Source organism: Cydia amplana, chromosome 25 (assembly GCF_948474715.1).
Source record: "Cydia amplana chromosome 25, ilCydAmpl1.1, whole genome shotgun sequence".
Taxonomy (NCBI): Eukaryota; Metazoa; Arthropoda; class Insecta; order Lepidoptera; family Tortricidae; genus Cydia; species Cydia amplana.
Genome location: NC_086093.1, coordinates 5,671,895 through 5,687,426, shown reverse-complemented (window position 1 = coordinate 5,687,426; position 15,532 = coordinate 5,671,895). Strand labels below are relative to the sequence as shown.

Sequence of the window (15,532 nt, the reverse complement as noted above, 5' to 3'; positions counted from 1 at the left end):
TTTTATATATGAATTTACACGGTTATTAGAACGTGAATAAACATTATTTAAAAGTCTCAAGACTTCAAACAATAGTCATCTATCTACATACGTATTAAAAATTATAATATATTTATACTTAGTTGTTTATAAATTGAATTTTCTATTCTCTCTAATTCGCGCTCTTGCACGCGGGGCGGGGCGTTGATTGGTCGATCGGGCTCGTGTTATGTCGGCTCGTTGTATCCCCACTATCAGCGTACTCCGTGAACGTATAAAAGGATATACGTAGCGCTATGATATTTTTATTAAAGGCTGAGCAGCGTACGTTCGTGTGCTCACGTTTTGTGTGTGTGTTGATAAACTAAACTTTAATCCCTTTAAACATGTCTGGACGCGGTAAAGGTGGCAAGGTTAAGGGAAAGGCAAAGTCCCGTTCTAACCGTGCCGGACTCCAGTTCCCCGTCGGCCGTATCCACAGGCTTCTACGCAAGGGCAACTACGCCGAGCGCGTCGGTGCCGGTGCCCCGGTGTACCTAGCCGCCGTCATGGAGTACCTGGCCGCTGAGGTTCTCGAGTTGGCGGGCAACGCCGCTCGCGACAACAAGAAGACCAGGATCATCCCTAGACATCTCCAGCTGGCGATCCGTAACGACGAGGAGTTGAACAAGCTCCTCTCCGGCGTGACCATCGCCCAGGGTGGTGTGCTGCCTAACATTCAGGCCGTGCTCCTGCCCAAGAAGACCGAGAAGAAGGCTTAAGTGTCCACACTTCTCATCCAGCGTATCACCCGGCGATTGGTGAATGTTTGCATTCGTCTCTTGCGTATATTTTATCGCACGGGGCCTATGTTACATTCCCTCCCGAGTGACCGTTACAAAAGGCCCTTTTCAGGGCCACAATATGATTCTGTGATAACGTTATATAAGTTTCATGGCATAACTCGTACGTATATGATGTCATTCGATAGATCAATTATTTATTTATTTATTATGTACTGATACTAAATTCTAATGATTTCGAGAAGTATTAAAGAATATTACAAACTACAAATATGGGATATTAAACATACAACAATGTGTGTACATATATATGGCTCAGAGCTATTACTTGCTCATCTACAGCAGCAAAACGGCAGTTATAAACAAATGAGCTAATCCGCATAGTTTTAAAATGGACAATAACAGATCTAATTATATATATATAATATATATTTAAATGAGATCTGTTAACTAAATCATTAATATTCTTTTCATTACATTAATAGTAAATTCGTCAGTATTATTATAATATCAACACGCGCTCTCACTCCCCACCATGCCAACCGACGATGCTAATGATGAACGAACGCTATTGGTCGAGATAACGCCGGCGTAACGCTCGATCTTTAGTCCCCTATTTCCCGTTCGCCGCGCCTAATATAAACAAAATATCAAAAATTTTTGTTCACATTACCAGTTCAACTCTCGTACTGTAAGCATCTAACTATATCACAATGCCACCCAAGACTAGCGGTAAGGCCGCCAAGAAATCCGGCAAGGCCCAGAAGAACATCTCCAAGTCTGACTCGAAGAAAAAGAAGAAGCATAAGCGCAAGGAGAGCTACGCCATCTACATCTACAAGGTGCTCAAGCAGGTCCACCCCGACACCGGTATCTCCAGCAAGGCCATGTCGATCATGAACTCGTTCGTGAACGACATCTTCGAGCGCATCGCCGCCGAGGCCTCCCGTCTCGCTCACTACAACAAGAGGTCCACCATCACCAGCAGGGAGGTGCAGACCTCCGTGAGGCTCTTGCTGCCCGGTGAGCTCGCCAAGCACGCCGTCAGTGAAGGCACCAAGGCCGTCACCAAGTACACCAGCTCCAAGTAAGCGTCCGTCGTTCCTCGTATGCGGTCCGTCTGTTCTCAATGCACATTTTAGTGTGATGGGTTTAGATAGTTCGTATTGCGACACGACGACACGCTTTGAGAGAGTGTGGTTTGTGCAACAACCAAAAAGGCCCTTTTCAGGGCCACAAATAAGTTCTGAATATAATAGTTGCAAGTTTCTAACCGTGCATACGGTGTCAATCGGTCGATTAAACATCACTATATCAATCAACACGCAAGTAAAAGCTTTTGTATGTAATCGACGGGCGCTTAAATATGAAAAACTAAACTATAGATAGACAGACATGCGCAACGTGAGGCAAGAGTTGGGTTTAAATTATACAATAATAATAAAATAAGTTAGGAATTATTATTTAAGCTAAACTTTACTATGTGAAATAATGTTATCTAGCCTAACCTAACTAGCTGTCCTAAATCATAATCAAAAACGCTATAATATATATATATGAGAGTAAGAGTTTAGGTTCAAATTTGTTAATTTATTTAAATGTATTGTATTATATTTCAATAATATTACATATTATTAGTTTTACTCTAATCAGAAATCGTGTCTGTGAGAAAGGAAGAGGGGCGAGGGGGACGTGCCCTCTCGCTCACACGGACACTATCTCCGTCCCTTTCCGACGAGCGTATATATAAAAGCGCCTCGCGCCTAAAATTTTGTTTATTCCCTCTCGTGACTCGTTAACGTAACGTACACGCGTGTCGTAGTAAATTTTTCGCAATGGCCCGTACCAAGCAGACCGCTCGTAAATCCACCGGTGGTAAAGCGCCCCGTAAACAGCTCGCCACCAAGGCGGCCCGCAAGAGCGCGCCAGCCACCGGGGGCGTCAAGAAGCCCCATCGTTACAGGCCCGGCACCGTCGCCCTCCGTGAGATCCGTCGCTACCAGAAGAGCACTGAGCTTCTGATCCGCAAGCTGCCCTTCCAGCGTCTGGTGCGTGAGATCGCTCAGGACTTCAAGACCGACCTGCGGTTCCAGAGCTCCGCCGTCATGGCTCTCCAGGAGGCCAGCGAGGCTTACCTCGTCGGCCTCTTCGAGGACACCAACCTTTGCGCCATCCACGCCAAGCGTGTGACCATCATGCCCAAGGACATCCAGCTGGCTCGCAGGATCCGCGGTGAACGTGCCTAAACCACCACAATGCTGCACTAACACTGACACGGAGCTACATCACCGAACGCAGTCTGCGCGAACGCATGCCATTTTGTGTCCCGGACATGCGAACGTGACGCTTCTGTCATATATCAAAAGGCCCTTTTCAGGGCCACACATGATTCGAAAAGTTCACAATTGTTTCTTTGAACAAACGCCTGCTTAGATTATTCAATCGATCATCATCATTAGTCAAATATATTTAATTCGCACGTAGTTACAATAAATAAATTATATAACCACGAAATACACGCAAGTAAGATTATTTACTTATGAACTTATTACCCCTATATATTACTAGACGGGAAATTGAATTAATGTTAATATACATAATGATTCATTATTAATGATTTGCTTACTCGGTCGCGATAAATTCAAATACTTACAAATATATATATATATATATTAGAGGAGAAATACGAGAGAGAGATAGCGCTACGGGGCACTCTTCCACGATCCGGTCGCCGTTGTTATAGTAATATGAAGTAAGTAGTAGTATATATATATGTATGATTTTAAATAAAGTATCATAGGTATGAACTTATTTTACTTTACATGTAGGTATTTATATGAAAAGTAAATCAAATAATAATGCTCCGATATCTCTAACCCCGTCCCCCGTCGCCCCGCAATGGGGTAAAGCGTATAAATATAGCGCGGGCCTGAGCCAAACGCCAGTTATTCCACTCGTGTCGACGCGCGCCGCAAGTCGTGTGTCGTGTGTTGAATTCCGTTCGAGAAGTCTAATCTCTACCACAAGTCGCAATGACCGGTCGCGGTAAGGGAGGTAAAGGTCTGGGGAAAGGAGGAGCCAAGCGCCACAGGAAGGTGCTCCGCGATAACATCCAGGGTATCACCAAGCCCGCCATCCGTCGTCTCGCCCGCAGAGGTGGCGTCAAGCGTATCTCCGGTCTGATCTACGAGGAGACCCGCGGTGTTCTCAAGGTGTTCCTCGAGAACGTGATCCGTGACGCGGTCACCTACACCGAGCACGCCAAGAGGAAGACCGTCACCGCCATGGACGTCGTCTACGCTCTGAAGCGTCAGGGCCGCACCCTCTACGGTTTCGGAGGTTAAGCGCGCCGGCCGGCCGGCCGCTGCACTGTCCGCCCGCCGAGACAGTGTCGTCGGTCCCCGCACCCCGCACCCCGCGTCCTCGGACGCAAATACAAAAAGGCCCTTTTCAGGGCCGCAAATAATTCTATGATACGATTACAATACAAACAAAGTTTCAGTGGCGACACAACACACGACGTATAAACAATCGATCTATCTAAGTAGGTACCTATACTGTACCTACCTACCTACCTACCTAAGTCATTATATATTATATTTATTTATTTATATGTACCTATATTAAAAATAATGACTCACCCCGCACCGCAAGTCCAATTTTCTAACTTGCATGTGTAGCCAGCTCGCTCGTTCGTTCGTTCGCTCGCCGCGCCGCTTCGGTGGTACTGGTATGGTGTATGAAGTCAGCTCTCTGAAACAATTACAATAATTGTTTTACATAAGTACAAAGATAGATAAATAATATTACAAAATGGGGCTTCAAAATTTGCTCGTTGCGAGTTTGGTTTCAAACCACGGTACTAAGTATACCTACTTATTACATACATAAATATTTTGGTACACCTCATGTACCTACTTACTCGTATAAAATAGGCATAGATATAGATTCGATCGATTGAACGTAGTACCTACCTACACTACACTACACTTTTCGTAATAATAATGTAATGTATGTTGGGGTCATTTATTCAGGTAGTAAGTGGAGCATCAATTTCATTTCATTTCATACATTCATCTCTCCCGTATCATACAGTATCTTCATCTTCTTATTTTTCCCGACTTCCCGACATACATACATTGCACTATTATCTTATTTATTTATCATTAGGTTAGGTATTTACCTACTCACGTTTTCCAAATCGAAAATCATGTCTTGCACTGCATCCATTTACATATTTTTCTCACACACGCACTCACTTATTATTTATTACTTTCACCAATAGGTAATAACACCATAATATGTATAAATAAACAACAACAATCACATGCACTGTGATGTGATGTGATGTGATGTGACCTGTAACTAGGTGTACCGATCCGACCTGCCACCTACTTAAGATTGGGATGAACTGCCCAATCAGGTAAATGATTCGCATATAGTGCGCAAAACAAACAGACAGACAGGGACACCCACCATCACCGCACCCACTCTCACCTCACTTACGATAATATAATACGTTAAATTATTATAAATAAATACGATATACACGATACACTAAATAACTACCATGCCCTGCCCGCACCGCACGCTCCGCGAGTTTCGCGCTCTACCTGTATGATCCCCGTAGAAGATCGCTCGTTTATTTAAACTATAATACGAATTATAATAATATTCATTAATACGATATAGTAATGTATAATAGTACATAATTTATTAAACTTAATATAAAGTACCTATCCCGTTTTACATCGGTACCAGCAGAGAGCAAACTGAACTGAACGTAGGCAATCCAAGTCGCGGTACGGCTGTTTTACGACAGTGAAGACAACAAGTCAAAATAACATTATAACGATAATTTTCAACTGTTGTTATTGTGTCACATCTATCTATGGTATCTTCACTTTTAAATGGAAGACACATAATAGTGTTAAATGTGATTTTAATTAAGAAAAATCACTTTTTAAACTGACCCGAGGTGTCCGCAACCTATAATACCAAAAGTAAAGTTCTCTCATTCGTTTATCGGCGTTCCAAAACTTTAAACATCCATTAAAATACATATATCAATTCATAAAGAATATATATGTGTAATTTTATTATAATCATTATAATATAATTCGCTATAAATTTAGTTTAATCATAAACGAGTAAGTGAAAAGTTGGAACTGTTATTACGAGAAAACGTCCCGCGACACAAGGGTCTGCGTTACGGTTAAGCCGGAGTGTATATAAAAAGTGGCGCCCCCAATTTGACGTGTTTAGTACTCGCCAGCGCAGCGCTCCGCTTACACGCGTCCGCCTGTATTCTATCTTTGCGCAGTTCGTGCGATTTACTAAATTTACTTGCTCATTTCGTTATTAAATAATAATAAATAATTATGGCCGATACCGCAGTTGCTGCCGACGCTCCCGCCCCGGCGACGCCCGCGAAGAAGCCCAAGGCGTCCGCATCCGCAGGCGCTAAGAAGCCTAAGGCGAAGCCCACCCACCCTAAGACGTCCGAGATGGTTAACAGCGCCATCAAGGAGTTGAAGGAGAGGAGCGGTTCGTCCCTGCAGGCTATCAAGAAGTACATCGCCGCCCAGTACAAGGTCGACGCCGAGAAACTGGCCCCTTTCATCAGAAAATATCTGAAGAGCGCAGTCGAATCCGGCGCACTCATTCAGACCAAAGGCAAGGGCGCGTCCGGCTCGTTCAAACTGGAGTCGAAGTCATCATCGGCCGGCAAGAAGCCCGCCGCGGCCAAGAAATCTAGCGCTAAATCTTCAGCAGCCGCCAAGAAGCCCGCCGCAGCTAAGCCCGCTAAGGCGAAGAAGGCCGCCGCTTCCCCGGCCAAGCCTAAGGCCGCCACGAAGGACAAGAAGGCAGCCGCCGCCAAGAAGAAGCCCGCCGCTAAGAAACCCTCCACCCCCGCCAAGGGCAAGAGCGCCGCCGCGCCTAAGGCCAAGAAGACCGCGAAGCCGCCGACCAAGAAGCCTAAAGCTCCGAAGCCCAAGAAGGCAGCGGCCGCACCCAAAGCGAAGCCCGCCGCCAAGAAGGCTGCCTCGAAGAAGTAAGACTGCGACAGTTATTGTTGTCGTCGTAGAGGAGATGTCGATTGTCGTCGCTATAATATTCTTATACGACGACGCGTCGCCTCTTCTCGACTCACGTGATACGCCTGTGCGCGTTAAACGCACATCAAAAAGCCCTTTTCAGGGCTAACAAATGTATTCAAAGGTTCATATCGCCTCTGTTTCATTGCAATATAAGCACAATACACGAGTCGATCGATCAAACAATCAATCAAAATAAGATATAAAAATAAACGGACCAAATATTTTACGAATATATTTTTAGACACTGATAGATAGACGGACGGATGGGTCACGTTACGTTAAATTAAATTAGATTTTATATATGAATTTACACGGTTATTAGAACGTGAATAAACATTATTTAAAAGTCTCAAGACTTCAAACAATAGTCATCTATCTACATACGTATTAAAAATTATAATATATTTATACTTAGTTGTTTATAAATTGAATTTTCTATTCTCTCTAATTCGCGCTCTTGCACGCGGGGCGGGGCGTTGATTGGTCGATCGGGCTCGTGTTATGTCGGCTCGTTGTATCCCCACTATCAGCGTACTCCGTGAACGTATAAAAGGATATACGTAGCGCTATGATATTTTTATTAAAGGCTGAGCAGCGTACGTTCGTGTGCTCACGTTTTGTGTGTGTGTTGATAAACTAAACTTTAATCCCTTTAAACATGTCTGGACGCGGTAAAGGTGGCAAGGTTAAGGGAAAGGCAAAGTCCCGTTCTAACCGTGCCGGACTCCAGTTCCCCGTCGGCCGTATCCACAGGCTTCTACGCAAGGGCAACTACGCCGAGCGCGTCGGTGCCGGTGCCCCGGTGTACCTAGCCGCCGTCATGGAGTACCTGGCCGCTGAGGTTCTCGAGTTGGCGGGCAACGCCGCTCGCGACAACAAGAAGACCAGGATCATCCCTAGACATCTCCAGCTGGCGATCCGTAACGACGAGGAGTTGAACAAGCTCCTCTCCGGCGTGACCATCGCCCAGGGTGGTGTGCTGCCTAACATTCAGGCCGTGCTCCTGCCCAAGAAGACCGAGAAGAAGGCTTAAGTGTCCACACTTCTCATCCAGCGTATCACCCGGCGATTGGTGAATGTTTGCATTCGTCTCTTGCGTATATTTTATCGCACGGGGCCTATGTTACATTCCCTCCCGAGTGACCGTTACAAAAGGCCCTTTTCAGGGCCACAATATGATTCTGTGATAACGTTATATAAGTTTCATGGCATAACTCGTACGTATATGATGTCATTCGATAGATCAATTATTTATTTATTTATTATGTACTGATACTAAATTCTAATGATTTCGAGAAGTATTAAAGAATATTACAAACTACAAATATGGGATATTAAACATACAACAATGTGTGTACATATATATGGCTCAGAGCTATTACTTGCTCATCTACAGCAGCAAAACGGCAGTTATAAACAAATGAGCTAATCCGCATAGTTTTAAAATGGACAATAACAGATCTAATTATATATATATAATATATATTTAAATGAGATCTGTTAACTAAATCATTAATATTCTTTTCATTACATTAATAGTAAATTCGTCAGTATTATTATAATATCAACACGCGCTCTCACTCCCCACCATGCCAACCGACGATGCTAATGATGAACGAACGCTATTGGTCGAGATAACGCCGGCGTAACGCTCGATCTTTAGTCCCCTATTTCCCGTTCGCCGCGCCTAATATAAACAAAATATCAAAAATTTTTGTTCACAGCGGCAGTGGCGCGCCTGTTCAACGGGATCTTGCGGTCGGGGCACTTCCCCACCATCTGGAAGACAGGACGGGTCATCGTCATTCCCAAACCCGGGAAGGACAGGAAGAAGCCGGAGAACTACCGGCCCATCACGTTGCTATGCAACCTATCAAAGGTGTTCGAGAGGTTGCTGCTCCGGAACCTCTCGCCACACCTGGCACCCAGGCCGGAGCAATTTGGTTTCAGGTCTCAACACTCCACCACGTTGCAGCTCACCCGTGTGTTACACCACATGGGCATGGCTCACAACAAAAAGGAGCACACCGTCGCCGTTCTTCTAGACATGGAGAAAGCGTTCGATCGAGTTTGGCACGAAGGACTAATATACAAACTTTCTCTGTCCACAGCACCCCGCCGCATCGTGAGAGTCATCGCATCGTTCCTGACCGACCGACGCTTCCACGTGCAAGTGGAAGGCACGGCGCAGTCGCAAGACCGCCCAATACGGGCGGGCGTCCCCCAGGGGAGCTGCCTCTCACCCGCATGCTATGTGCGCTACACCAACGACATCCCAGTCGTTGGACAAGCGCAACTAGCCCTATTCGCAGACGACGCCGCTTACTATACGACTTCTTTACAGATGCAGCACGCGGTTACGAAGATCCAGCCAACGCTCGACGCCCTTCCTGACTGGCTCTCCAAATGGAGGCTATCAGTCAACGTGGGCAAGACGCAAGCCATCATCACAGGGCAGCCACACGCAAGAGTGCCGCTGCCCACACCCCCCTCTCTCGCGGGCCAACCCCTCACATGGTCACCCACAGTGAAATACCTGGGGGTGACCATAGACAGGGGACTGACCATGCAACCGCACGTCGCAAACACAGTCATGCGAGCGAAAACCGCTCGCATGAAACTGCGACCAGTCCTCCACAGTAAGCTCCCTGTACGGACCAAACTCGGTCTGTACAAAGCTTACGTCCGCTCACGCCTAACATACGCTTCACCAGCCTGGTATTCTTTCTGTTCCAGGACCAACAAGGAGAAGATGAGGCGTCAGGAGACCCTCTCGCTACGGACCATCGTCGCAGCAACGCGGTACGTGACCAACGCAGCCATCGCCGAGTACCTGAAGTGGAGCAGCCTGGAGGAGTTCGTCGAGCGTCTCGCGCGGGGCATGTTCGACCGCGCGGACAACTGCAGCCACGACCATCTACGAGGGATCGCGCCGCACTACACGCGGCCACCGGACCAGCCAAGGGCTCGGCATCTCCCCCGAGCCCTCCTACACAACACAGACGACGAAGAAGAAGAAGACACAAACACTCAACATCGGATGACGCCTACATAGGCACGACGCACACGCCAGCCTAAGCTGCCGGTCGCCTTCCCTGCGGTCCCGAACCTGGCCCCGCTCAAACGGTATCACCAGGCTAGGGGTCGCGGGGTTGGATAACGGCCGGTAGTGATAAAGCTGGCCCACACCAGCAACACAGCCGTCCTCCAAACGACGAGCGAAATGACCGCCCCACAAGGTGGGGCGCGATTCGACGCAGCCTCCGCAGCCGGAAGGCGGAAGAGGCCTCTCACACCCCTTCAAAAGGGGCGTCGAAAGACATCCACTACTTTTTGTTCACATTACCAGTTCAACTCTCGTACTGTAAGCATCTAACTATATCACAATGCCACCCAAGACTAGCGGTAAGGCCGCCAAGAAATCCGGCAAGGCCCAGAAGAACATCTCCAAGTCTGACTCGAAGAAAAAGAAGAAGCATAAGCGCAAGGAGAGCTACGCCATCTACATCTACAAGGTGCTCAAGCAGGTCCACCCCGACACCGGTATCTCCAGCAAGGCCATGTCGATCATGAACTCGTTCGTGAACGACATCTTCGAGCGCATCGCCGCCGAGGCCTCCCGTCTCGCTCACTACAACAAGAGGTCCACCATCACCAGCAGGGAGGTGCAGACCTCCGTGAGGCTCTTGCTGCCCGGTGAGCTCGCCAAGCACGCCGTCAGTGAAGGCACCAAGGCCGTCACCAAGTACACCAGCTCCAAGTAAGCGTCCGTCGTTCCTCGTATGCGGTCCGTCTGTTCTCAATGCACATTTTAGTGTGATGGGTTTAGATAGTTCGTATTGCGACACGACGACACGCTTTGAGAGAGTGTGGTTTGTGCAACAACCAAAAAGGCCCTTTTCAGGGCCACAAATAAGTTCTGAATATAATAGTTGCAAGTTTCTAACCGTGCATACGGTGTCAATCGGTCGATTAAACATCACTATATCAATCAACACGCAAGTAAAAGCTTTTGTATGTAATCGACGGGCGCTTAAATATGAAAAACTAAACTATAGATAGACAGACATGCGCAACGTGAGGCAAGAGTTGGGTTTAAATTATACAATAATAATAAAATAAGTTAGGAATTATTATTTAAGCTAAACTTTACTATGTGAAATAATGTTATCTAGCCTAACCTAACTAGCTGTCCTAAATCATAATCAAAAACGCTATAATATATATATATGAGAGTAAGAGTTTAGGTTCAAATTTGTTAATTTATTTAAATGTATTGTATTATATTTCAATAATATTACATATTATTAGTTTTACTCTAATCAGAAATCGTGTCTGTGAGAAAGGAAGAGGGGCGAGGGGGACGTGCCCTCTCGCTCACACGGACACTATCTCCGTCCCTTTCCGACGAGCGTATATATAAAAGCGCCTCGCGCCTAAAATTTTGTTTATTCCCTCTCGTGACTCGTTAACGTAACGTACACGCGTGTCGTAGTAAATTTTTCGCAATGGCCCGTACCAAGCAGACCGCTCGTAAATCCACCGGTGGTAAAGCGCCCCGTAAACAGCTCGCCACCAAGGCGGCCCGCAAGAGCGCGCCAGCCACCGGGGGCGTCAAGAAGCCCCATCGTTACAGGCCCGGCACCGTCGCCCTCCGTGAGATCCGTCGCTACCAGAAGAGCACTGAGCTTCTGATCCGCAAGCTGCCCTTCCAGCGTCTGGTGCGTGAGATCGCTCAGGACTTCAAGACCGACCTGCGGTTCCAGAGCTCCGCCGTCATGGCTCTCCAGGAGGCCAGCGAGGCTTACCTCGTCGGCCTCTTCGAGGACACCAACCTTTGCGCCATCCACGCCAAGCGTGTGACCATCATGCCCAAGGACATCCAGCTGGCTCGCAGGATCCGCGGTGAACGTGCCTAAACCACCACAATGCTGCACTAACACTGACACGGAGCTACATCACCGAACGCAGTCTGCGCGAACGCATGCCATTTTGTGTCCCGGACATGCGAACGTGACGCTTCTGTCATATATCAAAAGGCCCTTTTCAGGGCCACACATGATTCGAAAAGTTCACAATTGTTTCTTTGAACAAACGCCTGCTTAGATTATTCAATCGATCATCATCATTAGTCAAATATATTTAATTCGCACGTAGTTACAATAAATAAATTATATAACCACGAAATACACGCAAGTAAGATTATTTACTTATGAACTTATTACCCCTATATATTACTAGACGGGAAATTGAATTAATGTTAATATACATAATGATTCATTATTAATGATTTGCTTACTCGGTCGCGATAAATTCAAATACTTACAAATATATATATATATATATTAGAGGAGAAATACGAGAGAGAGATAGCGCTACGGGGCACTCTTCCACGATCCGGTCGCCGTTGTTATAGTAATATGAAGTAAGTAGTAGTATATATATATGTATGATTTTAAATAAAGTATCATAGGTATGAACTTATTTTACTTTACATGTAGGTATTTATATGAAAAGTAAATCAAATAATAATGCTCCGATATCTCTAACCCCGTCCCCCGTCGCCCCGCAATGGGGTAAAGCGTATAAATATAGCGCGGGCCTGAGCCAAACGCCAGTTATTCCACTCGTGTCGACGCGCGCCGCAAGTCGTGTGTCGTGTGTTGAATTCCGTTCGAGAAGTCTAATCTCTACCACAAGTCGCAATGACCGGTCGCGGTAAGGGAGGTAAAGGTCTGGGGAAAGGAGGAGCCAAGCGCCACAGGAAGGTGCTCCGCGATAACATCCAGGGTATCACCAAGCCCGCCATCCGTCGTCTCGCCCGCAGAGGTGGCGTCAAGCGTATCTCCGGTCTGATCTACGAGGAGACCCGCGGTGTTCTCAAGGTGTTCCTCGAGAACGTGATCCGTGACGCGGTCACCTACACCGAGCACGCCAAGAGGAAGACCGTCACCGCCATGGACGTCGTCTACGCTCTGAAGCGTCAGGGCCGCACCCTCTACGGTTTCGGAGGTTAAGCGCGCCGGCCGGCCGGCCGCTGCACTGTCCGCCCGCCGAGACAGTGTCGTCGGTCCCCGCACCCCGCACCCCGCGTCCTCGGACGCAAATACAAAAAGGCCCTTTTCAGGGCCGCAAATAATTCTATGATACGATTACAATACAAACAAAGTTTCAGTGGCGACACAACACACGACGTATAAACAATCGATCTATCTAAGTAGGTACCTATACTGTACCTACCTACCTACCTACCTAAGTCATTATATATTATATTTATTTATTTATATGTACCTATATTAAAAATAATGACTCACCCCGCACCGCAAGTCCAATTTTCTAACTTGCATGTGTAGCCAGCTCGCTCGTTCGTTCGTTCGCTCGCCGCGCCGCTTCGGTGGTACTGGTATGGTGTATGAAGTCAGCTCTCTGAAACAATTACAATAATTGTTTTACATAAGTACAAAGATAGATAAATAATATTACAAAATGGGGCTTCAAAATTTGCTCGTTGCGAGTTTGGTTTCAAACCACGGTACTAAGTATACCTACTTATTACATACATAAATATTTTGGTACACCTCATGTACCTACTTACTCGTATAAAATAGGCATAGATATAGATTCGATCGATTGAACGTAGTACCTACCTACACTACACTACACTTTTCGTAATAATAATGTAATGTATGTTGGGGTCATTTATTCAGGTAGTAAGTGGAGCATCAATTTCATTTCATTTCATACATTCATCTCTCCCGTATCATACAGTATCTTCATCTTCTTATTTTTCCCGACTTCCCGACTCCCGACTCCGACTCCGAGATTAATAAAGGGGTTTTCAGGGCACCTGTATTTATATCAAAATTCTTTGTTTACATGTCCTCTCACTCGTTCGCATGCGCGCGAAAGAGCCGGCGCATCCGCGTGGGGCCCCAAAATTTTGAAAATGTTGTGTGACATCGGCAGTGCGTGCGCCGGCGCCAATGCGAGTGACTGCTCACAGGGTTGCTGATATTGTTTCAAGTACTTACCAGATGTTTATGCAATTTTATTGCATTTTTATTAATATTAAGTGACACGCAATACGTCATTTATTAAATCTCAATTGTCAAGTGAAAAATGTGAAGTGAAAAGTGTTATTCAACATAATTATGGAGGTGAGTTCACAAAACATTTAAATACGTAGGCCGTTATTTCGGTGCTTATTGTTTTATTACTTAATTACTTAATAACCTTAAAAAAAAAGATTATGACACATACAGTTCTGTAACTGATAAAGATAACAAAAGACACGATTTCTTTTGTTAACGTTATACCGGCCGGCAAGCGTCTCACATAATTATCATAACAGTTCAAGTTTTACGATAAACCTATTAAAATGTACAAATAACCACTTTAGATATCCTACATTCAATCTTTTTATCTTTAGAGTGAAGACGTACTTTTGTCGTGCTACGTGTTTTCGATTACCAAATTTACACATATTTATGAAATACGAATGAGAAAATGATAGTTTATTTAGGTATAATTTTGCGCAGTGTTTCAGGATGATTGTTCAAGTATGTACATACATGCATGTGGATTTCAAGGTGTGTTTCATGACGCTTGCGACCACATAGTGAAACTGTATAGAATCTAAACTAAATATTATAACAAAATCAACAAATATCAATTTTTCATATTAAAAACTTATGTAGGTATTTCCCAGTTACCAACAGGAGATGTAGGTATACATATAACGTCTGAACCATTTATTTACAAACAAGATATACATTTACAGTGGTACATACAGTACTAAAACGTTTTATATAAGGTCGCCTTTATTTACGCCTACTGGCGATCCTATCGTCTTCGTCAGTAAGAATTTATTTACGTGGTTCATCTTTAGTCAATATAATATATACCTATTTCTACATGTAGTAGCTGTATTGGTGTTATACATATTGTTTTGACCTTCGAGTCATTATACCTACATACTCTTATACATACCTACTAAGTTTGACAGTCTTATAATAAGTAGCAACAAATCGTCTGTCGTAAAACTGTTTATATATAGCATTTATTTGTTCCGTCAATATGTAGTGTACCTACTGCTTACCTACCTATAGTAGATACCTAACTATTGCAAGAAAGCTCAATTCTTAGTTTCAACACAAGCAGCAACAGGCGACCTTATCGCTTTAACTATAAGCAATCTCTTCCAGACAGCCTTAAATGCGTTGTATTGACTTGGCTATGTATACATATTATATATACCTCTCATAATTAATGAAAGGCTGCTGATTTGTTATGAAGATAGCTGTTATAGGAACTTGTGTGTATTTTTCAGGTGCGGAATGCAGTATGCAGTGCGAGTTGGAGTATGCTCACCTGATAGTAGCCGAGGGGTTGGGGGGTGCTGGCTCGCCGCGGCTGTTCGTTGACGACGCTGAAATACACGGTAGGTATTTTCTTACTACATGTGTATCAATAATTTGTGTTGAAGTTGTTTGATACAATTAAGGCCTCCTAAGGCCCAAGGTACGTATTCATAAGGTAGTACCTATTCAGTTAGATATAATTTAAACCATGTTCAATTGGAACAGAGGCGCTTTTGCTTTGTTTCGTTCAATTTTCAAACAACCTTAGGCCGTAGGAGGATATAAGTGAATAGCATGAAAATAATGGTGC

The 15,532-nt window shown here is 45.1% G+C and overlaps 6 protein-coding genes across 6 annotated transcripts; all 6 read left to right on the top strand.

Annotated features, from left to right (window-relative positions):
- The first annotated feature begins 330 nt into the window (after positions 1 to 330).
- LOC134659590 (histone H2A) lies at positions 331 to 740 on the top strand. The gene has a single exon (XM_063515255.1). The coding sequence runs from the start codon at positions 366 to 368 to the stop codon at positions 738 to 740; it is 375 nt and encodes a 124-aa protein (XP_063371325.1). The 5' UTR covers positions 331 to 365.
- A 734-nt stretch (positions 741 to 1,474) lies between these two features.
- Positions 1,475 to 1,852, top strand: LOC134659640 (histone H2B). Its single transcript, XM_063515318.1, has one exon. The coding sequence runs from the start codon at positions 1,475 to 1,477 to the stop codon at positions 1,850 to 1,852; it is 378 nt and encodes a 125-aa protein (XP_063371388.1).
- Positions 1,853 to 2,596: 744 nt separating this feature from the next.
- LOC134659813 (histone H3) lies at positions 2,597 to 3,007 on the top strand. Its single transcript, XM_063515518.1, has one exon. It carries the CDS (start codon positions 2,597 to 2,599, stop codon positions 3,005 to 3,007), a length of 411 nt encoding a protein of 136 aa, XP_063371588.1.
- A 3,135-nt stretch (positions 3,008 to 6,142) lies between these two features.
- LOC134659812 (histone H1C-like) lies at positions 6,143 to 6,820 on the top strand. The gene has a single exon (XM_063515517.1). It carries the CDS (start codon positions 6,143 to 6,145, stop codon positions 6,818 to 6,820), a length of 678 nt encoding a protein of 225 aa, XP_063371587.1.
- A 665-nt stretch (positions 6,821 to 7,485) lies between these two features.
- LOC134659815 (histone H2A) lies at positions 7,486 to 7,895 on the top strand. The gene has a single exon (XM_063515520.1). The coding sequence runs from the start codon at positions 7,521 to 7,523 to the stop codon at positions 7,893 to 7,895; it is 375 nt and encodes a 124-aa protein (XP_063371590.1). The 5' UTR covers positions 7,486 to 7,520.
- Positions 7,896 to 10,248: 2,353 nt separating this feature from the next.
- LOC134659814 (histone H2B) lies at positions 10,249 to 10,626 on the top strand. Its single transcript, XM_063515519.1, has one exon. The coding sequence runs from the start codon at positions 10,249 to 10,251 to the stop codon at positions 10,624 to 10,626; it is 378 nt and encodes a 125-aa protein (XP_063371589.1).
- The last annotated feature ends 4,906 nt before the right edge of the window (positions 10,627 to 15,532 follow it).